This window comes from Microtus oregoni, unplaced genomic scaffold (assembly GCF_018167655.1).
Source record: "Microtus oregoni isolate MIOR12 unplaced genomic scaffold, Mior012 000003F_ref0000135, whole genome shotgun sequence".
In the NCBI taxonomy this organism is placed as follows: domain Eukaryota; kingdom Metazoa; phylum Chordata; class Mammalia; order Rodentia; family Cricetidae; genus Microtus; species Microtus oregoni.
In genome coordinates, this window is record NW_024543062.1 from 5,119,205 (window position 1) to 5,144,944 (window position 25,740).

General features: G+C 45.9%; 1 protein-coding gene across 1 annotated transcript; it reads right to left on the minus strand.

Moving 5' to 3' along the window:
- Positions 1-3,168: 3,168 nt before the first annotated feature.
- Positions 3,169-10,146, minus strand: Azgp1 (alpha-2-glycoprotein 1, zinc-binding). The gene is made up of 4 exons (XM_041648833.1): positions 10,028-10,146; positions 7,248-7,508; positions 5,334-5,609; positions 3,169-3,769 (listed from the first exon to the last, which is right to left on the minus strand). Exons 1-4 carry the CDS (start codon positions 10,086-10,088, stop codon positions 3,414-3,416), a joined length of 954 nt encoding a protein of 317 aa, XP_041504767.1. The 5' UTR covers positions 10,089-10,146; the 3' UTR covers positions 3,169-3,413.
- Between the last annotated feature and the right edge of the window lie 15,594 nt (positions 10,147-25,740).

The window sequence follows — 25,740 nt, forward strand, 5'->3', positions numbered from 1 at the left end:
AGGTGTTCCAAATCTGTGCCTATGGCCCAACCCTGCTCACACATCATGTCGCTTGGCAGACTTGTGAGACTGCCCCTTCTCAAACATCTCACACCCAGTTGGTTAGGAGCCATGTTTTGACTCCTAAGCTGCGTTAATACTTCATACCCCTCGGAAACCTGACTCCCTCCAGGAAGTTTGATATGGGCTTCTGAGTGGCCCTGTGTCGCTCTCTTCCTCTAAGACATTTGTCAAGAACTTAGTCTCCTGAGGTCCTGCCCCCTCCCCCTGCCAACACCCCTCACCCCTCACATCTCTCTTGTCAAAATGGCCAGGTGTCATATTTCAGTCTTTTTCAGTTCTGGCTTGCTTATGCTGACGCTGTCTCTCTGTCTTTGTCTCTCTCTCCCTCATCCCCTCTCATGTCTCAGGTAGCCCAGGTGGGTCTCAAACGTGCTATCCAGCCAAGGATGATCTTCAGCCTGTCATTACAGACATGCCTTAGCACACCCAGTTTTATGTGATGCTGGTGTGAAACCCAGGGCTTTGTGCATTTTATGAGCGCTCTAAGCCCAGGATGATCAGTTTAGGTTCTTAAAGGCTTTTTCTGTTTTCTTTTCTTGAGACAAGGACTTAGCATGCATAGTCCAGGCTGACCTCAAACTTGCAGCAATCTTCCTTCTGCAACCTTCTAAGTCCTGGGATCATAGGTGAGTGCTAGCATGCCTGAATAGGAAGGAAATCCTAGTTGGACATGGAAGAAGGACACAGGCATAGATGGGTGGGGCTTCATCAAAACTTAAGTGAAGATTCAGCTCAGCCTTTGAGCCTGCATGGCAGCGGGTGACTCAGTTGAGAAAATAGGCTCAAATGGACTTGGAGGGAGTCCAAGAAAATCAAACCTGTTTCCTGATCTTTCTGGGTGTGCTCTGGAGAGAATGTGCTTCTCAGGTGTGTGTCCTGAGGCTAGAATGTAAGGGGAAGACTGAAAGTGGAGGTCTCACAAGTAGAAAGGTTGCTAAGGAAACAGAGGTACAGAGGTCTGTTTGTGTAGACTGCTTTTCTTTTCTTTTTCTTCTTCTTTCTTTCTTTTTTCAGCAAGGTCTTATTATGTAGTTTTGGCTGTGCTAGAACTCACTGTGTAGACCAGTCTGGCCTCAAATTCATAGAGTTGCCTTGAATATGCAGATTTTTTGAAAGTCAGAGTTATCAGAGCCATGGCTGTATCTGTGGCTATCAGATAAAATTGAGAGGTAGCACAAGGGAGATCATGGAGGAAGGAAGGGAAGGAGGGAGAGAGGGAGAAGGGTGTATGTGCCGGTTACAGGAGCTGGTTTTCTCCTTCTGCCATGTAGGTCCCAGAGAGCACCTTTACCTACTGAGCCGCTTTGACAACCCTTATGATTGATTAGTTTTATTTGCCAATTTGACACAACCTAGAGTCTCAATGAAGGGATTGCCCATATTAGACGAGTCTTTGAACATATCTGTTCAGATTATCTTGATTATGTTAATTGAGGTGAGAAGATCTCTAGCCACTGTGGGTGGTACCATTCCTTAGGAAGGAGACCCTGGACTGTATAAATGCAGAGAGGGTACTAAACAGCTGTAGAAATGCACACATTCATTTCTCTCTCTGCTCTTGACTGTGGAAGTGATTAGTTCCTGCCTTGGCTTCTCCACAGTGATGGACTACAACTGCTGTTTAGTAATTTCTTTCACGACTACAAACTTCCATTTTTTTAATTATTTATTTATTATGTATACAGTATTCTGTATGTGTGTATGCCTGAAGGCCAGATGAGGGCACTAGACCTCTTTACAGATGGTTGTGAGCCACCATGTGGTTGCTGGGAATTGAACTCAGAACCTTTGGAAGAGCAGGCAATGCTCTTAACCGCTGAGCCATCTCTCCAGCCCCCAAACTTGCATCTTGAAGACACAGAATGCTAAAAGGGAGGTCAAAAAAGGATGGTCAAAAGTGGTGCAAAAATATTTTATCCTGCAGGGGATCTCATTAAGTTCAGGAAGTAAACCAAACTCACTAGCTTCAGGACGTCACTGAAACTGATCACACTTACTAGGCCACCACCCTCTCCAAGCCTATGTGAGCAATCGCAGACAAATGGAGTTTCCTCGAAGAAGGATAGAACAGTCTTGTTGCCTGGGAGAGGCTCTGACTGGCTGAGCTAACTTGCAAAGGTCACTTCAGACTACTGAGCAGCCTACTGTAGTGGCCTCAGGGCTCCCAGTTTTCACGAGCCGTCCCCCATGTTGCGGTGGACTTTGGTGACGAAACTGTCTGAGTTATTTCTGCTCTTGTAAGTAACCCCTTATCCATATTCATGTAAATAATTCCAACTAATCGGTTCACCAAGTGGGCCTTTGGTGGTATCCTTTCTTTAATCTGTAGTTGGTTTCCTAACTGGGGTTAGTGACGTTTGTTCACGTCTCCCCAGGAATAGCATCACACAACAGAGCCCTGGAAGTATAAGTCAGATAAAACTTTTTTCTCTTGAGATTGCTTTTGTCAGCTCATCATTTTACAGCAACAGAAATGAAATGAAGACATCTTTGAGTGAATGAGAATATTCCCATGAATCAACTGTGTGGGAGCAGGACTTGGGGAATATTAGTTTAAGATGTGTTACATTTGTTTATGCTGTGGAATATATGTTTAATGATGCAAAGATGGGTTGTATTCTTTTATGATGCATTTGCCTAACTCTGTAAAGACTTGTTACTTTGTCTGCCTAAAACACCTGGTTGATATAATAAAGAGCTGAATGGCCAACAGTTAGGCAGAAGAAATAGGTGGGGATACCATGCAGAGAGAATAAATAGGAGAAATGGAGGCTAGAAAAGAAGAAGGAGAAGAAGGAGGGGCAAGAAAAGGAGGAGAGGAGGACACCAGGGGCCAGTCACCCAGCCACACACCCAGTCACAGAGTAAGAAGGGAAGAAAGACATAGAATAAAGAAAGGCTGAGAAGCCCAGAGGCAAAACATGGAAGAAGAGAAACATGTTCATTTTAAGTTAGAAAAGCTGGCTAGAAATAAGCCAAACTAAGGCTGCACATTCATAAGCAAGATTAAGTCTCTGTGTACTTTTTTAGGAGCTGGGTGGCAGGCCCCAAAAGAGTATAAATAAATAAATGAATAAATAAATAAATACACAGGACACATGAACGTCAACTCACACTTTTATAATCTCCGAGGTTAAAACACCTTCCTATACAGTGCCAGGCATGAGGGGCACTGTGAGGGCTTACAGGTCAATCAGTGAGGAGTTTTTTAAGATCAGGTGATTTGACGTTGAGCGTAAACTCAGTGCTTGGTATTGAAGTCTTTTGTCCCCACACCTGTTCCTTGGATTCTTGTTGGCTGTTGTACAGCTGCCCATGGAAGGCTTGTGGGTGACAATGGCTTCTGAAGTTCAACTCTCTCTCACGTCACGCAGAGAGAGTGACTTACTGAGGCCGAGTTGCCACCTTGCTTTCGGCTTTTGCTCTTTTGTCTCATCCCACTGCACCGAGAGAGATTGGGACAGTCCACTGTGTTCCACATGGCAGAAGTAGGGGTCTCTGTCCTGAGCAGGGACTTCCACCTCCACCCAGGATAGGTACGTCCCATTTCCACTGGGAAAAACACCTCTTGATTCAGATGCTGGCATCTTGCCGGCCTGGTTCCAGTGTAGACTAATTCCTTGAGGGTAGAAGTCATAGGCCAGGCATTTGAATATCCTGTTTCTTCCTGGGGTTGGATGACTGGTGATGGTCACAGTGGGAGGATCTGTGGAGGGGTAACGTGAGCACATTGGGAGTTTAAGGTGGACTTTTTCCGTCCACGCTTTCATTCCTAACTGCCTGGATGACCATCCAATCTGGCCCCTCCAAGAGACCTTTGTGAAGCTTGACAAGGTCTAGGCCTTCTCCCAAGCTTTCCCTGTTACCTTAGGGTATATGCCACAGCTACCCTCTCATGTCCTGCCTCATGCTATGGTGTATTGACTTCAGTTGGCAACAGACTGAGTCGGGGTTGGGGAGATGGCTCCGTGGGTAAAGATCTTGCTGTGCAAACATGATGGTCTGAGTTTGAATCTCCAGAATATATGTAAAAGTTGGATGCAGTCATGAATATCTCTATTCCCAGAGCTCATATATGGTGATGGGTAACAGAGACGGGGAAATACTTGGAAGCTGATGGCAGGCTAGCCTGGTGCCTCAAATGAGGTGGAAGGTGGGGACCAACAGCTGAGGCTGTCTTCTTATCTCCACACATGCATCACCATACACATACACTCTCATACATACAGCTATGCATACATGCACACATCATACATATGCACAGCTAACAATACATAGAGACAGGTTGGCCTTGCATTTGTGATATTCCTGCCCTGAGTGCTAGGATTACTGGAACCTCCCACCATGCCCAGATTCTGAGTGTCTTGGGTGTGCTTTACGGTCCCCCTGCCATCTCGGCTCAGCTCCTCAGTTCTGTCCACACCTCTGTCCATTAAGTGTTTTCCTTTTCTAAATAGTCTTTCTAGCTGTTTTCCAGTGGAAGTCTCAGCGTGGGGCATTTGATTCTGCTCCTGCTTGTTCATCTTTTCTAACCAGATGTATTATACACCTACCTCCTTGCTACAAACAAGACAAGACACATCACCGTATTGAGGAACTGCTATGGAGTTTGGAATCTGAAATATGGAATTGGAGTGCCAGCTGAAGCTGAATTCCAGTTCTTTCTTTCTCCATCCCTCCCACCCCTTTCAGAGACAGGATATAGCTGCCTTGGTACTTGTCTTGTAGGCTGGCCCTGAACTCATGGCAATCCTCTAGCCTCAGCCTTCTGAGTGCTGGGATTACACCATGTGCTATTAAGTGAGGGTTATTTATGGAACCTTGCCATTGAATCAATTTTGTTTCTGATTTTTTTTTTGGTGTGTGTGTGTGTGTGTGTGTGTGTGTGTGTGTGTGTGTGTATGTTTAAGATTGAATCCAGACTCTTGTATATGCTAGGCAGGTGCTCTACCACTGAAACACACCCCAGCCCCTCACTGGGGGATTCTAGGCAGGTGCTCTACCACTGAGTCACACTCAGCCCCTCACTGGTAGGTTCTAGTGCTCTAAAACTGAGCTATACCCTCTAGCTCTTACCACTTGAAATTTCGATGAACATTTCCTTTTGGCTTTCACATCATGTCTTCAGAAGGCCTGAACCTTAGTAGATGAGACTTCCACTGGAAAACTGGGGGATTAAGGGACTGATGGGGTTGATGGGACACCCTGAGCCTGGGATCACCTTGATTTTCAGTTCAGTACTTGGAGCAGGTCATAAAAGCAGTGCATACCTTTTTGGTCCAGGTGAGATCTGCTGTAGCTCAGGTACCTCTTCAGCATCGCAGGACACTCCTCCTCCAGGTAAGCCTTGGCTCGCTGCACGTAGACTTTTTCTGCTTCCCACTTCTGCTTGGTGATCGCAGCTGCCGGGTCTAAGGGGATCCAGGCTGGGATTTCTTTGTTGAATTCGATGAAATCCTGTCCGTCGTAGGCATACCTCCAGAACGCTCTACTGCTTCTGTTGTTCGACAGCTCACAACCGAACATTCCCTGGAAGGTGTGAGACCCTGAAGCCTCCCCGACCCCACAGGGAGTCAGTCAGCCGGGTGCCAGCTCCAGCTGAGCGACTTTCATTCCTTCGTGCTTGGGACATCTGAACACTCAGTTCTGTATCTTGTGCCGCTAGCCAGGCACACAGCAGAGGAACAAACTGCTTGACTGGGCATTTCAGGCCACTCGGAGTGTAACTGTATTCTTTATAGCTGGAGAATTTCATAAACTATGGGCAGATTCCAAGTCTGTTGCTTTCTAACAGGGTCAGATGCTCTGGGTAGCAAGGATGACCTTGAACTCCTGACCGTCCTGTCTTCATTTCACTAGTGCTGGGACCCTGTTCCCAGTTTTATGTGGTAGTTGGGACTGAGCCTCTTGTGTGCTAGGCAAGAGCTCCGATTTCAAGCTTTTTTGCATCATCTGATCTAATGAACCCGCTTGCATTAGTGGGATTCTTCAGGATTAAACGTAATCACACTGAACAGCATTTCCAAGTTATACAGGAATTATCCGTGGTTTCTTAGAGATTATAGGAGTTTCTACTTGTCAGGGGTCCATTTGCATTCAAATCATCACTCTCTAAGTAATTTGATCATTTCCCTATTTCCAGTGGTTAGTATCTGACTTATTGATTTGTTTATTTTGGGGACAGGGCCTCATTTTGTTTCTCAGGCTGTCTTGGATCTCATTATGTAGCACAGGCTGCCACATGGCAAGCCCCCTGTCTTCACTTTCTGGATGCTGGGATTACTGGTCAACCACCATCCTTGGGGTTTACCCCAAACCTCTAAAGCCTTTATCCGCTTGCCTATGGACAGTGACCTTATATAGAATGACCTACCTAGCACAGGTCAGTCTGATTACAACAGTGAGTGTTTACCCAGTCCTGAGTGGTGCTGTTGGCACAGGCTCTAGGCTCTAGCTATCTGGTTTTCAATTCCAGATCTTTCCCTGCTCCACCCACTTGCCTTGTTAAATGAGCTATGAAATATAAGTAAGCTTAAGTGAAACGCTTAAAAAAATCCTCGAAATGACAACTGTGACAATAATCTTTGAAGATGTTATTTTGATCATTAAATGTGTTCGTGCCTGAGCCTGGCACAGAGTAAGTGGTCAGTAAGTTCAAATTACTGTTAATTTCTTTCTTATTAATTAGATAATTGCGGTGTGTGTGTGTGTGTGTGTGTGTGTGGTGTAAGTGCATGGGTGTGTGTGTGCAGGTATGTGTACCCTTGCATGCACACTCAGAGCCCACAGGATGCTGGGATGCTTCTCTATTGCTTTCCATGGGGATAGTGTTGAATCTGATACCTTCTCAAGTGGATGGGAGCATGGGGTTGAAAGGTCAGTGATCCCTGGGGAAGGAGTGACTCTGATACCTCTTCCTTTAAGGGCTGAGGTCTGGAGCAAGGATAGGATAGTAATAGCCATGGGGAAGGAAGAGGTAGATGTGAGTGGAGGGGGTGGGGTTGTAGATAAACTTATGCATCTACCTGTGCTTCCTGCTCCCCTCCCGTGTGTGTGTGTGTGTGTGTGTGTGTGTGTGTGTGACTAGTTCTATCCGGTGGAATTCTTTCCACTCATATTCATGGGGCTAAGGGGCTGCCTCAGGGTAAACACTCCATCTCATTGGTCTATAATAGCTCACTGACCTGCACTGTCCTCATAATAGTCCATGATGTCTTTCAGGGTCACGAGGAAGATCTCTTCCCTGGCCCTCTGAAGCTGGCTCTCCTTCTCCCAGTCCTCCATTCCTTCTACCTGGCTCCAAGGCCCCAGGGGCTCCGCCTTCCTGTTGTTGCTGTTGTAGCGGAAGAAGGCCTGGTCATTGAGAAACGCAGTGGCTTGAAACCTGGGGAAGCCTTTGCTGGGCCTGGACAAGCCGGTGTAGAGGAAAATCAGAGAGTAAGGCCCTGCAGGAGAGGAGAAAATTTTCAGGGGCAGAGTTTATGCACAGAAGGCCCACTGCAGACTGCAGAGACCCAGGAAGGAGGACTTGGCCATGGAGCTTCTTCATCCACCGCTCTTCCTGCCACCTCACACGCTGGGGGCTCACTCATGAAGGGTCTCTGCTTGTACTGGGGATGTCATGTCAGGAGTTGTTCTGTGTTGTTTACATTGTATCCTCTAATTTGCATATAAAGTTATTTGTGTGTGTGTATTGTATGTGATGTATGTATGTGTTCTTGTGGGTGTGAGCACATGTACATGATGTAGAGGTCAGAGGTCAAGTTGAGATGTCTTCCTTCATCACTCTTCATCTTCTTTTAAAAAATTGTATTTATGTGTGTACGTGTGTGAGAGAGACTTGTGCACACACATGCATGCATACGCCACTGTATGTGTAACAGTCAGAGGACAGCTTGAGGGGGTTGGTTCTCTTTACCATGTGGGTCCCCGTGATCAAAGTTAGTTATCAGCCTTGCTGCTAAATACTATTACTGCTAAGCCATCTCTCTGGTCTGTCACCTTAGTTTTTCGAGATAAGGTCTCTCACTGGACCTGGAGTAGTTCATCAGTCCAGGCAGCAGGTTGGCCTATAAATGAACTCTAGGGATCTGCCTCTCTATCTGTCAGTCTGTATCTATCTATCTATCTATCTATCTATCTATCTATCTATCTATCCATCCACTATCTACTATCTCTCTCTATCTCTCTATTTCTCTATCTTTCTGTCTGTCATATATTCACCCATCTAGCCATCAGCTATCTACATCTTCCTGTCTATCTGTTCATACAACCGTCATCTGTCTACCCATCCCTGTTTATATTATCCATCCATCCATCCATCCATCCGTCCGTCTATACCATTAGTTCTGTTTCTCTAGAGATCCTGTACTAATTCATATTTTTGGTATAGAATATACTTAATATTAAAACTATTTATTTAAAAAATTTTACACACTGCACATGTGTGAAGTGCCCATAGAGGCCAGGTGTCAGACCCCTGGGACTAGTGTTACAGGAAGTTATAAACTGCCACGTGAATTTTGGGAACTAAGAGCAACAAGTGCCCTTAAGCGTTGATCCCTCTCTCTCTCTCTCCAGCCCCTTTCGAATATGCTTAACATTCTAAACTCAGTGCCTTACTATAAAGCAGACACGAATAACTATGCAACATTCTGGGAATGTACCAAGTTTTTAAACTGGCATAGTTTAGAAGTTGTCATCCAAAATTTTGTGTGCAGCGGACGGAACAGCTCATTCCCTGTGCTGGAGCTGCCGACCTCTCTGGTTCTCTGCTGCCTCGTCTCACTGTGGAGGAAGGCCCTGGCTTCCTCATAGAATCCTCCAACACGCCTCTGTATGCTTTCCTGGGATTCCTTTCATTTCCCCCCAGACAGACAAGTGTGTCCAGCCCGTGGAAGAGGGGGAGGCGAGAGTAAAGGAAACTCCGTTGTGGTTCTTACTCAGTTTCACTGTCTGACTCCAGGCAGGTCACTTTACCTCTCTGGGTATATTTTTTCCCCATCTGAATAATAAAAAAAGTCTTGTGTGTGTATGTGGGGGTGCATGTTCATGGGAATGTCACAGTGTCCATGAGGGTCAGAAGACAAGCTTGGATGTCTGTTCTGCCTTCCATGTTGTCTGTTGCTGTGTTAGCTGGCCCATGAGCTCCTGAGGATTCTTCTGCTCTGCCTTCCGGTTTGGCCTAGGAGAGCTGGAATTATAGACAGATGTGACCACATCTGGATTTCTATGGGTTCTAAGGATCTGAACCCAAGTCCTCAAGATCATGCAGCAAGTATTTTATCCATTGAGCCACCTCTCCAGCCCTGATCTGGATTTTAGATTCAGAGTCTCAATTCTTCTAAAAAAAAAAAATCCACTATATAGTGCAGGCTTGCCTTGAACCTTTGATCCTCCTGCCTCCAGCTCCCATGTGCTGGGATCACAGGAATGAGATACAAGGTTTTTGTGGTGCTAGAGTCGTGAACCCAAGGCTTCATGCATGCCCAGCAGTCACCCTATCAACTGAGCTACATCGCTAGCCCTCAGTCAGATTCATGTTCTTTTTTTTTAATTATTATTTTCCTTTTAAAAACAATCTTCTTTTTTATTTTACATACCAATCCCAGTTCCCCCTCCTCCCTCTTCCCCCTCCCCATCAATCTCCCCCATCCCTAATCCACTCCTCAGGGAGGGTGAGGCCTCCTGTTGGGAGCCAACAAGTCTGTCACTGTCACACTGAAGCAGGACCGAGACCCACCCCTGTGAGATTCATGTTCTTTAAGGTCTTATTTAACACAACTCCAGTGACTTCCCGGATGCTTCTACAAGGGTGAGCTAGGCTAATTGGCAACTTTACAAACCCATTACCACTGTACATATGGGAATCCCTGAGACACGAGGGATCCTTCTTACAGCCCAGTATTCTGTCCTCTGCCTTCCCTTGGCTTCTCTCCCAGCCTTCCTTTGTTTTGCCACTCACCTGTCTCCTGAAGGACTGCAGGACCCAGAAGGAGAGGCAGGGACAGCAGGACAGGCACCATTGCTACGTTAGTGCCTGGGAAGACAGTCTGCCCAGGAAATTGGGCTCTTTTCCTTGAGTCTGGCGTCCTGCCCAGGGGAGGTGATTCCCCAGCCAATGGGAGAGCCATGAGAGGAGTTCCTGTTGGAAACGTGCAGAAACCGGCTGGGCAGAGGTGTGATCACAGACTTCACGCACAGAAGCTGCTGAGAGCTGAGAAAGCCAGTCTCAGGACTGAAACCCTGTGTGTTCCTCAGGTGAAAGAACAGCAGCAGGGTGGAAGGTGGGAGAAAGTGTGTTACTCTTACATATGCGGTGAGATCCCTATGCTGGTGTCAGCGGGAGGCTTTGGGTGTTATAAGACCATGTTGTAAAGTTCTGAATATGTCCAAAGTGCTTACAGTAGATTACATCTTGTGAAATCAAGGGAAAACCGAAATACACCCTCCAGCTTCCCTTGCTTTTAGGAGACTTCATTGACTGACCGACTGAGACAGAATCTCACATACCCCCAGCTGGCCTCCAGCTTCCTAGGTAGCCGATAATGATTCTAATGCTTCTATGTCCCAAGCCCTGGAATTACAGGCATGAGCCACCACACTTGGCGGATGTGGTGTTGGGGATGGAACCTGGGGCTTCAAGCATGCCAGACTCTGCCAACTGAACTACATCCCAACTGAACTACACTCTGCCAACTGAACTACATCCCAGCCCCTTAGCTGACTTTACAGGCCACTAATTTTTAAGTCATGTGATTGAACGGTGTAGTCTCCCACTAGCTTTGCTTTGAAGGCTAGAAAGCCATTGACGGTGGAGGCTGCTGCTGGCAAGGACCCCTCAAAAAGACCACCCCCAAAAGAGCTGCAGGTGCAAGGCTTTTTAAAGGGACTCGTGGGGAGGCATTTACACAGGAGGACATCATGGTGGTTATGGAATCTAGGATAGTTGGGAACTTGGGGTGGTTTGATTTCTTCCTTCTCTTCCCCTCCCTCCCTCCCTCCCTCCCTCCCTCCCTCCCTCCCTCCCTCCCTTCTTTTTTAAAGTCAGTAGAGAAAGGCTTTTTATTAGGGGTGAGGAAACATACATACAGCAAGCACATAGAGAGAAAAACTGTTCACAGAGTGGGTAGGGGCTCAGGAAACCCAGCCCCTTCCTCTGTCCCTCTCTTCCTCCTTCCTTCCTTCCTACCTTTCTTTTCTGAGACTAGGTGTCCTAATGCAGCTCTGACTGCCCTTGAACTTCTTTCTGATCCACCTCCCTCCTAAATGCTGGGATCACAGGCATGCACTCCCATGTCTGGTTTGCACAGTCGACTGTTATCTGTAGGATGCCAGGCGCTCTGGGTCCTGTAAATCTAAAGACAAGTGTCCGGGTAGGATATATATATGTATATATATATGTATGTATATATGTATATATATGTATATATATAAAATTATCAGTCCTTTATAGATCCTTTCTCCAGGAATGGCTAACCCTGCCATTACTTTATGAGCTGCTTCACAAGCTGCTGACAAATACCAGACAAAAGCAAATTAAGGAGGGAAGGCTCACTCTGGTGTGACGAGTGTCTCCAGCTGTGTGTGAGGCTGCTGGTCATGTTGCCCCCAAGGTCAGGAATCACAGGGGCGAATCACAGGGAATCACAGGTCACTTTCTTCTTTCTAATTCAGTCTAAGTCCGCAGCCCAAGGTGTAGTGCCACCCACGTTCAGGTTGGGTCTTGTGGAAACCCCTCTGGAAAGACACTCTGGAAAGAGTCACTAAGCTGCGCGTCTTCTAGGTGGCTCTCTAATGATCCAGTCATGTTGGCAGAGGTTAGCCATTTCATTAATGAACATGGAAGGTAACAGTAGGCTACTTTACCCTAGACGGCAGGAAGACTGTGGGACACAGAGGAAAGTGACTTTGAACGGGAGGACAGGGAGGAGCCATCCTCTGGTGGCTTCAGTCTGGTGGTCATCCACAGCAAACCAGCAGGTAACTAATAATGTATCGCCACTGTGAAGCAGTCATACTAGAGGGTTTATTCAGGTTTTCTCTTGGTAGCAGGTTTATTGCTTCTAGCACTGGGGATGTGATGGAGGAAGGTCATTGGCTAATAAAGAAACTGCCTTGGCCCATTTGATAGGCCAGCCTTTAGGTGGGTGGAGTAAACAGAACAGAATGCTGGGAGGAAGAGGAAGTGAGCTCAGACTCGATAGCTTTGCTCTCTGGGACAGACACCATGAAGCTCCGTCCCAGGATGGACGTAGGCTAGAATCTTCCCGGTAAGCACACCTCGGTGCTACACACATTAATAGAAATGGGCCAGGCAGTGTTTAAATGAATACAGTTTGTGTGTTGTTATTTTGGAGCATAAGCTAGCCAGGCGGCTGGGAGCAGGGCAGCAGGAAGCAGCCCGCAGCTCCTTCAACAGGGATGCATTGAATTCTTTGGATGATGTGGTGGTTTATGTGACTGTCAGTTTGGCAAAGCCTAGAACCATCATGGAGACAAGCCTCTGGCATCTTTATAAGGGGTTTTTTAGACTGGGCTAATTGAACTGTGAAACCTCCACTGTGGGTGTGAATGGTACCATCCCATGGGCTGGGGTCTCTGACTAAATGAAAAAGGAGAAAGTGAGCTGTCTCTGCCCCCAACTGTGGATGCAGTGTAACTAACTGCTTCATGCTCCTGCCACCATGACTTCCTTCCACAATGGAGCATGTCCTCGAACTCTGAGCCACGATAAACCTTCCCTTCCTCAAGTTGTTTGAAAGGTATTTTGTCATGGCGATAAGAAAAGTAACCAATATCACGTCTGTCTGTCTGTCTGTCTGTCTATTTATCTATCTATCCATCCTCTATCTCTCTCTCTCTGTCTGTCTTTTTCATCATCATCATCATCATCATCATCATCATCATCATCATCATCATCATCTGTGTGTGTGTGTGTGTGTGTGTGTACACATTCCAGAGTCAGAAGAAAACCTGCAGGAGTCAGTTCTCTCCTTCTACCATGTGGAAGGCCCTGGATATTAAACTCAGGTCCTCAGGCTAGCAACAATGTCTCTCCCTGCTGAGCCTGAATTTTTTCCTTTTAGATACAGTTTCTCACTATGTAGGCCTGGCTGTACCAGACCACTCTGTGTAGATCAGAGTGGTCTCAATTTCCCAGGAACCTTTCTACCTCTGTCTCCCTAGCACTGGGATTAAAGGCATATACTTCCACACCCAGTTGAAATACATTAAAAAATAAATTTAATTACTTATATTTGTATAGTATATATGTGTAGGGCCCACAGGTCTAACCCTCCTCCCAGGGTTCATATTGAGGATAGCTAGCAGTTTTTGGCAAAACATCTTGTTGCAGTTTCTGACAAAACATCTCGTTTGTTACTGTGCTCCCTCTGCCCACCCTGGTGGTTAGCTATATGGGAGTCCCCCCGCCCCCCACCCCGTATTGAGCCTGGTAATGTCCCACCTGCCTGGAGGATTTCCATTGTGCAGCAGTTAGGTATATAAGGTTTTCTCTAAGCTTGAATAAACGGCATTCTGCATTCTCTCTTTACGAATGACACACGTCTCTTGTGTTCTTTAATCTCCATCCCCTTGCCCGACTTGCTAACGTCTGTCCCGTAGCAAGGCGCTTACATGTATGTGCATGTGTGTGCATGTGTGTGCATGTATGCATGCTACAGCATACCTGTGGAGTCAGAATAGCTTTCAGGACTCAGTCCTCCCCTTCAGTCACGTGGTTCTCAGGGATTGAACTCGGGTCACCAGGATTGTCAGCAGGCACCTTTACTCCCTAACTCAGTTTTCAAGACCTCAAATGAGACCAAAACCCTATGCTTTATTGCGTTTGTGAGAATTTAGAGTCCGGATCACACTAATTGTATTTGATCCTTTCATTAATTTGTCCTTTCAGTAATACGATTTATCAGGGCTGTGTGTGTGCATGCGCATGTGTGTGTATGTGAGTGTGCATGCATGCATACGTGTGTGTGTTTGTGTGTGCATGTGTCTGTATGTGTGTATGTACGTGTGTATTTGTGTGCACATGTGTCTGTCTGTATGTGTGTGTATATATGTGTGTGTTGTGTGTGTATGTGCATATATGTGTTGCATAAGTGTGTGTGTGTGCCACACAGAAGACAGTTTGCAGTTGTTTCTCTCCTTCTTCCAGGTTGTCCCTTAGGTGTGGCAGTGCGGGTTCCTTTCCCCACTGAGCTATCTTTGTTACCCTTCACGGGTTATTTTTTAGCAGACAGGCAAGTAAGCTAAATCAGAGCACACCACCAGAGTGAAGGGTCCCTGGTCAAGCTGGTGGCTATGGCTGCTGTCAGTATCTGGAATTAGGAGTCTCACCCTATCTCTCCTTCCTTGAGGTGGTCTCCTCCTGGAATAGGGTGAGGACTCTCTCTATATTTGTTTCTGTGTGTATGTGTGTGGGTGTGTGTATGCAGCACACACGTGGAGGTCAGAGGACACCTTGTGGGAGTCAGTTCTCTCCTGCCACAATTTGGGAGGATTGAATTCCGGTCATCGGGCTTGGCAGCAGGCATCTTTCCAATTGAACCCTCTCACCTGCCCGTAAGTGGATGATTTTTTAGAGATTGTCCTTACGTACGGTTCAGTTTGTTACTACTAGGTACATTAGACACAAGAAGATGCATAAGGGCCAGGTGGTGGTAGTGCACACCTTTAATCTCGGCACTCAGGAGGCAGGGACAAGTAGATCTCTGGTTTGAGGACAGCCTGGTCTACAGAGTGAATTCCAGGACAGCCAGGGCTGCACAGAGAAACCCTGTCTCAAAAGACAAACAAAAACACAAATAAAAAATAAAAAAGAATATGTATAAGGTATGACTATACAAAAAAATCACCAAGTGTACTAGGGGAAAGGGCAAGCATGCCTTGCTCATGTGTTATGCAGGAGGGGTTTGGGGACACCTTCTGGACCCTGCAAAATGGGCTTTTATTTTTTTCTAGAGGCCAGTTCTTTTTTCTAGTTAGTGTGGCTAACTCTTACTCAGTCTTAAACCTTCTTATCTTCCTCAGTGTTCCCAACCTTGTTCTTTTAATCCAAATATTAAAAAGCCTTCCTCCTCTCTCCCTTCTCTCTGTGTGTGAGTGGGTGGTGTGCACATGCTTGTGTGTTTGTGTGTGTGAGTGGGTGGTGTGCACATGCTTGTGTGTTTGTGTGTGTGAGTGGGTGGTGTGCACATGCTTGTGTGTTTGTGTGTGTGAGTGGGTGGTGTGCACATGCTTGTGTGTTTGTGTGTGTGAGCATTGCCACTACTTGCATGCAGATCTCAAGGACAGCACTGAGTACTGGTTCTATCTCGTTTGATCTAGTGTCTTTCTGTTCACTATTATATACACCAGGCTAGCTGGCCTGTGCAGTGGCTTCTGAGGTGTCTCCTGTCTGACTCCCATCTCTCTGCAAGTAAAAGCATCAGGAACCACTGGGATTGCAGATGTGAACTACTGCATTTGACTTTCTGTGGATTCTGGGGATCTGAACTCAGGACCCTGCACTTGTGCAGTGAGCATGTTACCCACGTATTCATCTCCCCCAGTCCCTAGGGTTATTCCAGAGGTAATACTTCCCACATCCTTAGAGAAAAGGGAGAACTAAAGACGCTGTAAATAAGAAACCAAAACCATTTCTTTTTTTTCCCTTGAGGAATTTTCTTTTGCCTTATCTGTGCCCTGTCCCATATAAAGCAAACTTTCATGCTGTGTACTCTAGGTACCCTTTAAGTCAGGGTTTCTTCTGGAATCCTGGGCTGGAGCTGAAGACGAGACTACTGTTTCCTCCCACCAGTGAATACCACAAGTGCTGTGAAACCTGCTTTTTTCCTTTGCTATTGACCTTTATGGGTGTTGCAAGCATTGCTCCTTTAATGTTTGCTTTCAGTAGCTCGTCTGCAGGGCCGTTTGTTTGTTTCAGGAGAGTGTCTGGGCTACCATGTGGGCTGCTGGGACTGCATGCTGTGTGTGTGTATGTGTGTTGTGCATGCGTTTGTACATATGTGTGAGGGCTAGAGGTTGATGTCTTATGTTTGCCTCAGTTGTTCCCCACTTTATATCGAGACAGGACCTCCCACCAAATCGGAACCTCACGTGTTTGTCTTGACTGGTTGGCCAGTAAGCCCCGAGTATCCTCCTGTCTCTGCCTCCCTATTCCTGGGATTACAGATATGTGGCTGCTTGCTTGACTTTGGGTCCTAATATCTACACGGCAAGCGCTGTAGAGACAGCTGTCTCCCCAGATGACAGTTTATGCTTTTATGCATCTCTCTGTGCCCACATACCCACGCCCTCTGCAGCTAAGCTGGGAGAAGCCATCTTTCCCACCTGCAGCTTTGGCTAAGGCATCGCAGAGGCAGAACAAACCACACTGCCTAGACTCTGGTTTCATCACCTAATGGGCTACCCACAGCTCTCCAGGGTCAGTCAGCAAAGAGCACACTTCATCCTGATCTTCGGAGGTCACACTGAGATCTCATCTGTAAAGCTCAGCTCAGAAGCCTTCTGCCACACCAGATACGTGGGTAGAGTTGGAGGCTGGTGGAGGCCAGTGTGTCTCCTACAGAACTTCATTGTGGACCATGGGGAAGAGTCATCAAAGATCAGTTTTGGTAACATTCTGATGTAACCCCACTTCAATCGATGGGAACAATCGACTTGTCATCCCCACCTCCACTCATTTAGATAATGGTCCACCCCGCTCAAAAGCGGATGTTTGAGGAAGAGGCAGTTTCCCGTATGTCTTATGCTCCCTGCGTGTCCTTGCTTGGCATCTCAAGAATGCAGGAGCTGAAGCTGGAGAGATGGCTCTGTGGGTAAAGTACTTGGGAACTCGAGTTCACATCCCCAGCACCCATATAAAATTTGGGTGACTGTGCACATCTGTAATCCAGCACTAGGGGGCAGACCCAGGATCACCACAGGAATGTGCGGGCAGGGGTGTTGGAGGCTTTGTTGGCAGGTATGTTAGCTGGCCAGCGCCAGGTTCGGTGGCAGACTTTGGCTTAAAAACAAGCAAGGAGCCAGGCTTGGTGACACACACTTTTAAGCCTGGCACTGGGAGGTAGAGGCAGGCGGATCTCTGTGAGTTTGAGGCCAGCCTAATCTCCATAGCAAGTGATGGGCTGACCAGGGCTCCACAGTCAGTCCCCATTGCCTAAAGCAAAACAGGCAATAAGGTGGAGCAGTGATTGAGGGAGATGTTCTGAAGTTGAACTCAGGCTTCTACAAATGCCTACATGGGTGAGCACGCCTGCACACACACATGTGTAAACATTCACTACCCCTCCCCCATTGGCCAAGAAAGATACACAAGCTTCAGTTGGTGCCTCAGTCCATAGGGCTCTTTTTTTCACAGTGCTCCTGTCTTTTGCAGGTGTTCTGAAAACAGCAGCAGGTCAATTTACTGGCCTGTAATTCTGGACCCTGAGGAGCACCCACACTAGGGGACAATCCTATGCCTCTCTCCCCCTCATTGCTCACCTTTTGCAGGTATTGGTGTTCTTTGCGGCTGAAAGGAGCTTTGACTTGAGTCAGCCAACTCATCTGTGACGGAGCGGTATATTAGTAAGGGTGCAGTTTTGGGAATAGTCAAAGACAATCTGGCCTTGGTTGTGGGCTTGCTGTAACTGCTAGGAAAAGGGGGGAAAAAAAGCAATAAAAAAATTCACTGTAACTTCTCCAAGTGGTCGCTAGGTGGTGCCATATCCTGACTGGGACCAGGACAACTTCCAAGGCCTGAGAGCTAGAAAGAACAGTGTGGTGTAATTTTACCGCAACCGATGCTCTCAGGATGCACTCGTCAGGAGGCAAAGTCCTCCGTGGGGGTGTGGGGGTGGTGTAGGTATGTACTTTTGCCTGGATTTATGATTCCTGATTTGACATTTTAGGGAATAACCTTAGATGATTGCAGAATCTTCCAAGCCCAGCCACTCATATGGAACCTGGGGGCTTGTACAAGTTAGTCAAGTGCCATCTAAAACTGACTTATATCCTTAATCTCTTTTTTCTCCTCCTCCTTCCTCCTCTTCCCCTTTGTCCTCTTGATCACCCTCCTTCCTTTCTCTCCCTTCCCCCCCTCTTCTCTCCTCCCCTTCTTCATCTTCTCCCCTCCTCCTCTTCCCCACCACCTTATTTTCTCCTCTTTTCCTTCTCTTCCTCTTCTCCCTTTTATTTTGAAGCTCATGCAGCTCAGGCTAGTCTCCCACTTGCACTGCTCCTGCTACCTCGGCTTGCTGAGCTGCTGGGTTACAGGCCTGCACCACCAGGCTTTGCTGGATCCCCGTTGGCAGGCTGTCTGTCCAAAAACAGTGTCATAGAGGCTTTTGGTCCTGGGGTCCCAAGTTCCATGCAAGGCTCTGCTCAGTGAGGGAAGAGGAGAGCCTGCACCCTGGATTCCTCTTGGACCTCTGGTGTGGCTTTGCTAGAGGAACCATCCTTTATTATCCCCTTGGCATCCACCCTTAAACCCACCCTTTAGTCTCCAAGGGATTTGGTTGGAGCTGAGGTGAGGAAGAAACTGCTTGGAGTTCCTTCCCTGCTTTCTATCCCAGTTCTCCCCAACTTTGGTTGCTGCAGTGCAGTTTGCAGCCTGGCATGCTTTAAAAAATTATATCTCTTGGGGCGGAGAGATGGCTCAGAGGTTAAGAGCATTGATTGCTCTTCCAGAGGTCCTGAGTTCAATTCCCAGCAACCACATGGTGGCTCACAACCATCTAAAATGAGATCTGGTGTCCTCTTCTGTCATGCAGGCAGAACACATACATACATACAATACATAATAAATCTTTAAAAAATTATAGCTCTCCCCTTAAACATGTATAAAATCGCTGGAGCGGGGATGTAGCTCAGTTGGTAGAATTCTCGGCTCTGGGTACCATCTCCCCCCACACCAAGGATGTGTTTGTGCATGTTGGGAACGTAAAGGTAGGAGTGTGTGTGTGTAGATTGTGTAAGTGCACATGTGTGTAGGTGCTCAGGCCTGTGCAGAGGCCAGAAGAGGCTGTTGAATGCCCTGCCTTACCACTCACTGCCACGTTTCTCCAAGGCAGGGCGTCTTACTGAACCTGAAGCCAAGTCGGCAGCCAGCGAGCCCAAATCTTTACTCTCTACCCACCCCAGACAGTGTTGAGGCTACAAGAATGCATAACCACACTTTTTTTTTCCATGTGGGTGCTGGGGATTTCAGACTCAAGTCCTCATGCTCCCACAATGAACACTCTTACCCTCTGAGCCACCTCTCCAGTCCTGCTTGTGTGTGTGTGTGTGTGTGTGTGTAAATATCTGTGCTTTTTGATAGTCTTAGGTGACCTCTGTGAAAGGGTCATTTGATCCTAAAGGAGTCGCAACCCACAGGCTGAAAAATGCTATTCTAGGCTGTTGGGCTTCTTTGCACTCCTTACCCATGGGTGATGCCTGCTCCCCGAGTACCCGGCTACCCAGGGTCTTGGCACACATCACGAACATCTGGCTGTGGGAGGAGGCTGGTCTCATCTGGTGGGAAGAGGAGGGACAGCAAGGACATTGTTGGTGGCATAAAGCAGTGCCGTGAGAGCTTCCTGGCACTAAGCCAAAGAAAGTTACTCTGAAAGAGATGCTTGTCTTGGCGTTTTAACGTCTCGACAGCAGCTTAGAAATAAATAGGCGGAACATCGCTCCCTCCAGCCCTCAGTGCCAACTGTAGCCTCCTCTCCTGAAACCCACACTGACCTGGGCTGTGGGCATTTATAAATAGAGCCATTGAGGAATCAGGAGAAATTCATGCATCACTGAAAAACGTTCTTATTGCCTGGGCCCTGGGCATCACCCCACTTTCCACCCCCAGTGCAGACATTTTAACTCTCTGGCTGGGCTATCTGTGTGACCCCAAATGGTGGGGTCACAGTTCTCAGTGTCTAAGTGCTTGCTTACCACGAGCAGAGCTGCAGTGTACTTGACTCCGTGGACTCTTCCGAAGAAGTGGTTCAGTAAACCTTGACTTGTTTCTATTTTACCTCTTCTACTCACTGTTTCAGTGACCTATTCAGGTCATTTTTAACTCCTTCACATCTTAGTTTCCTATAACCTGGGAGTGGCATTAAAATCCACTTCCTAAGCTTGGAATGAGGGTCAAATGAGGTAATATTTGTGACTGCTGAGAAAAGTATCTAGTAAGTACACCTTAGCTAGCTTGCTTCTCTAATCTCCTCCCTTCCTTTTTCCCTCCCTTCCTTGAGATTTCTTTGCCCTTCCTTCCTCTCCTCCTCTTCCCTCTCCTTCTCTCCCCTACCCTGTCCTCTCCTCCTCTCCCCTCTCCGTCTTTCCCCTCCCCTCCCCTCTCCTCCTCTTCCCTCTCCTTCTCATCCCTCTCCTTCTCATCTATCTTCTGTTTTTGATCTTCTCCTGCCTCTACTTCCCAAATTCTGGGATAATGAGAAAGAACACATTTGGCTTAAGCTTTCTTCTCATTCATTCATTCATTCATTCATTCATTTGTGTGTGTATGTATGTGAGTGCATGTGTGTGTGGGGTCAGGGAACAACTTCCAACGGTCAGTCCTCTCCGTCCGCAATGTTGTGCAAACTTACAGTCATCAAAGACTTAGGTCTACACCAGATTCACTAACATTATTTGTTATAGAAAAAAACCCCCACAGGAGCTGGAGAAATGAAATATGAATACAGTAATAAATTCAGAGTAGGATTTACCCTTCTCTGTCTGTGGACATTCAAAGAGTGAGTGATAGGAGGTAGGAATACCATGAAGCGTCAGTGCCAAGCTCACACACAGGTGCCCATTCACACATGCCCACACGGATGCATGTGCCTTAGAGAGAATGGAGTGCCATCACGTTGTTTCCGAGGGCGTCTTTCTCTGAATGGCTGGCTCAGTAAAGATGAGCACAATTAAAGCTAATGATTGGTAGCTATTTCTCGAGTTCATCAAAGGACTAGACTAATTTGCTTTAAAAATTGATTATATATTGTTGTGGGAGGTCCTCCCACTCCTCCAGCCTATAGCCGCTGAGATACCAGCCCATTGGGGCGTGGTCTCTCTCCATTTAAAAAAGCGGCCACTTCCCTCTGCTCTCTCTCTCTTCACTTCCTGCTCCGCTGGCGACTAGACTTCCTTCCTGGTTGCGCAGAAGGCTGTGAGCTGTAAGTTTTTCCCCTTTAAATAAATACCACCCTATTAATCATAATTCCAAACTGGTGTGGCATTGTTTGTGACTTACGCCTTCAGTTGGCACCCAACGTTTGGTGTTAGGACCTCTCCTTCCCCCCCCCCCCCCCCCCCCCCCCCCCCCCCCCCCCCCGCTGCTGGCTGCGAGTTCGGCTTGATGCGAGCCTCCCTTCCTCAGCCGCGGCCTGTGCCTGGCAGCGGCGGCAGCCTTGCTGGCGGCGGCCTTGTGGCTTGTGTCTTGTGCGTGGAGCCAGCAGTTCTTTATATTTTCTCTTTAGACACCTCAGATTGACTTCCAGTACCCACGCACCCTATCGTCTGCCTCCCCACGTGGAATTAAACTCCACAGGCCTGTGTAGTCTCTGCCCGTGTGGTTTGCTCTTTTCTGAGTCGTTTTTAAATCTCCCTTGTAAGTACAGCTCTTAAGTGGCACGAACCAGAGCACACGGTTGCTGAAAGCTGCAACCCCTCAGGGTGACTCTGTCACGTGGAGGCATAAGCGGCTTCCAGGTTGCTCTTCTCTACCCCTGGATTCTGGGTTTCTGGTTCCGTCTCTGGAATTGATTTAATTACATTTACTTTGTTGAGAAACTTGCATTTTCCAGTTTTTAACATCTACTAAGGCACTGAAACAGGACCCCGTTTTCATCGCGACTTGGCAACAGCGCCACCTGCTGGATAATAGGTAATATGGCAGTTTTCATTTCTAACGCAAATTTTACTGCTTTGTTTTCACTAATACAATGGATTAGTAAATTTATATTTACTAATACAATGGATTACATAATACAAGGTTTATATGATTATGGGGATACCTTAATTTGCTTGTTACTAGGTTTCAGTTTTCTTTTCCATAGTCTATCATTAAGGAAGAATATGGCACTCCTAAGAACGATAGAATCTTTATGAACTAATAATGAACAGAAGAATATGGCACTCCTAAGAATGATAGAATCTTTATGAACTAATAATGAACAACTAATTGACAGGATTAAAATTATTGAAAATCAGAGGTTATTTGAACAAGTGGATACTATGACAGACAAAATTGACTCCATATCCAAGGGTACTAGAAAGTTACCTGAAAGGGTTCAGGCTGTTGAATTTTACCTTCAGACTTTATCACAAAGTTTTGATAAGGTAACAGACAGAATGTACCTCCAAGATGGGAATCTACATGATATACAAGAAAAGTTTAAGGAGGACATGTTATCTTTGAAGGAAAAAATTAAAGCTTTGGAATCACAGGTGCAGAATGGGGGCCAAAAAAATTGATACCTCAGTGAAATCACTGGAAATATATACAGGTCGGGAGATTCAGGATTTAAGAGAGACAATGATAAAAAGATTTGAAAAGATTGGAGAAATTATTGCAGCTGGTGAACAGAGTAAGGAGGCACAAGGACAGGATACAATGCCAACACCAGCTATTAGAACTGGCTTACCCAGGGTTCTAGCAACATACCCTATACTTAATTCTGACAAAGCGTCAACTTCTAAAGGCTCAAAGGGAGTCAGAGAAGCTAGATGGACGCCAATAGCAATGAATGATCTGAAAGAAATTAAGCAAGCTGTTGTTAATTTTGACTTGCACAATGCATATGTAAAGGAAATGATAAGGACTTGGGATTCTAATGCTAGAGCTACCCCCCATGATTTCCATCAGTTAGTGTCTGCAGTTTTAGATAATGGACTTTCCTTGATGTTTGGAATTTATTTCAGAGAGGAATCCAAACATATGGAACAGCAAGGAAGAGCAAAAGGTGTTGAGGTTTCCCAAGATCAAATTCTTGGTGCAGGAAAATATGCTGATCCACAGGTCCAAGATCTTTTTTTTTTTTTTTTTTTTTGGTTTTTCGAGACAGGGTTTCTCTGTGGTTTTGGAGCCTGTCCTGGAACTAGCTCTTGTAGACCAGGCTGGTCTCGAACTCACAAAGATCCGCCTGCCTCTGCCTCCCAAGTGCTGGGATTAAAGGCGTGCGCCACCACTGCCCGGCTGGTCCAAGATCTTTATGACGATGAAGTATTGTCTCTATGTCACCAAGCAGCTTTAAATGCTTGGAATAGGATACAAGATCCAGCAAAAAGGGTTGAATCATATACCAGAATTAGGCAGGGACAGAGAGAACCCTTTATTGACTTTTTGCAAAGATTAATTAAGGCTCTGGACATAGGGGTAACCGACCCAGAAGCTAGACGAATACTTCTTGAATCCCTAGCTTTTGAGAATGCAAACATAGAATGCAAAAAGATAATTGGGCCTTTAAAGTCTAGATCAGCACCTATGGATGAATGGATTCAGCATACAATGAATGTTGAGACGTTTAGCTATAATGATGAATCTTGGGTAGGAGAAGCGATTTCCAAAGCAATGAGGAGACATCAAACTTCCAGGTGTTTTAATTGTGGTAAATTAGGACATTTGCAAAGGGATTGCAGGCAAAGAATTTCTAGGAATAATATCTCTTCTGGGAATGACAAAAATAGGAGACCTCGGCCTTCAGGTATATGTAGGAGATGCGGTAAAGGCCGGCATTGGTCCAACGAATGTAGGTCAACAACAGACAGACAGGGCAATCCGATATCATCGGGAAACTCCTTGGGGGGCCTCTCGCAGACCCCCAAGCCAACAGTGGCCCAGTCATTCCCAGTCACAGTGGAGAACATGCCTCACCAAGAAAATTAAAAGCTCCAATTTCTGCTGTAAAAAGTAATACTGGTCTAAATGATGAATTACGTGTGGAGGATGAGTCAAAAAACCCAGTAGGACAGAATAAACGTATATTTTGGCAGACTTCTATTAATGATCAAAGACCAAAGCTAAGAATCTGTATAAATGGCACTTTTATTGAAGGCTTATTAGACACAGGTGTGGATGTAAGTATCATTACCCCAGAATCTCGGCATCCGAATTGGCCTCTTCAAGAGGTAGATGTTCGGTTCCTGGGAATTGGAACTCTACCTCGTGTAAAACAAAGCACAAGATGGGTTGAATGCATAGGGCCCGAAGGGCAAATAGGAAGACTAAGGCCATATATAGCCAATATTGCCATAAATTTATGGGGCCGTGACCTGCTACAGCAATGGAATACCCAGATTAACATTCCTGTAGTTTCAGGAACTCATAATTCTGGGAAGGATATGATGAGGTATTATGGAAAAAGGTCACCAGCCATTCAGGCTGTACAAGAACATACAGCAAATACCAAACCTTTAGAGGTACCAACAGCCCTACCTTTAAAATGGCTAACTGAGAAGCCAATATGGATCAAACCGTGGCCTCTAGCTGAAGATAAACTACAGGCATTGGAACAGCTGGTGCAAGAGCAACTAGATGCTCACCATATTGAAGAATCAACCAGCCCTTGGAATTCTCCTGTGTTTGTTGTAAAAAAGAAATCTGGTAAATGGAGAATGGTGACAGATCTAAGAGCTGTTAACAAAGTAATTCAACCTATGGGCCCACTACAATCTGGAATTCCTTTGCCTTCTCTGTTACCAAAAGGATGGCCTCTTATAGTTATTGATTTGAAAGATTGTTTTTTCACTATACCGTTATAAGAAAAGGATAGAGAAAAATTTGCCTTCACAGTGCCTACTTATAATAATTCTCAGCCTAATAGGAGATATCAATGGACTGTCCTCCCACAGGGTATGATCAGTAGTCCTACATTGTGCCAATATTTTGTAAGTAAGCCATTGGAAATAATTCGTAAACAATTCCCCAAGTCCATAATTTATCATTACATGGATGACATCTTGTTATCTGATTCAAATAAATATACTTTAGAAAGGATGTTTGAAGAAGTAAAGAAAGTCTTGCCTAGGTGGGAATTACAAATTGCCCCTGAAAAGATTCAAAGAGGAAATTCTATTAATGACCTAGGTTACAGAATAGGGTTAGAGAAAATTAAAACACAAAAGGCACAAATTAGGAGAGACCGGTTAAAGACTCTTAATGACTTCCAAAGATTGTTAGGAGACATTTCCAGTCTACGACCAGCTGTTGGGATAACACCTGATCTAATAGTTCATTTAAACAAAACCTTAGATGGTGATAAAGATTTGAATAGTCCAAGAAAACTGACAGCTGAAGCAGAAAAGGAACTGACAATGATTGAGGAAAAATTACAGGAGGTACATGTGGATAGGGTGAACCCAAATCTTAGCTACATCCTAGTCATATTGCCTTCCAGAATTTCTCCTACAGGGATTCTAATGCAGAGGGAAGATATTATTTTAGAGTGGATATTTATACATAATAAACCAAGTAAAAAATTAAAAACTTATGTGGAAAAAGTCTCTGAATTAATTATAAAAGGTAAGCTGAGACTTTGTCAACTAGCAGGTATAGACCCATCAGAAATTATAGTGCCTTTTACTACTGAAGAAATAAAAAAGTTATGGGAAGACAATGAACCGTGGCAAAGAGCTTGTGCTAATTTTTTGGGAGAAATTAATAGCAACTATCCCAAAAGTGGTAGACTTAACCTT

Coding starts and splice junctions, on each gene's coding strand:
- Azgp1 (XM_041648833.1), bottom strand. CDS start 10,088: ATGGTGCCTGTCCTGCTGTCCCTGCCTCTCCTTCTGGGTCCTGCAGTC. Junction 7,509..10,027: donor TGCAGTCCTTCAGGAGACAG/GTGAGTGGCAAA, acceptor CCTCTCCTGCAG/GGCCTTACTCTCTGATTTTC. Junction 5,610..7,247: donor CTATTATGAGGACAGTGCAG/GTCAGTGAGCTA, acceptor GGGAGGCTTCAG/GGTCTCACACCTTCCAGGGA.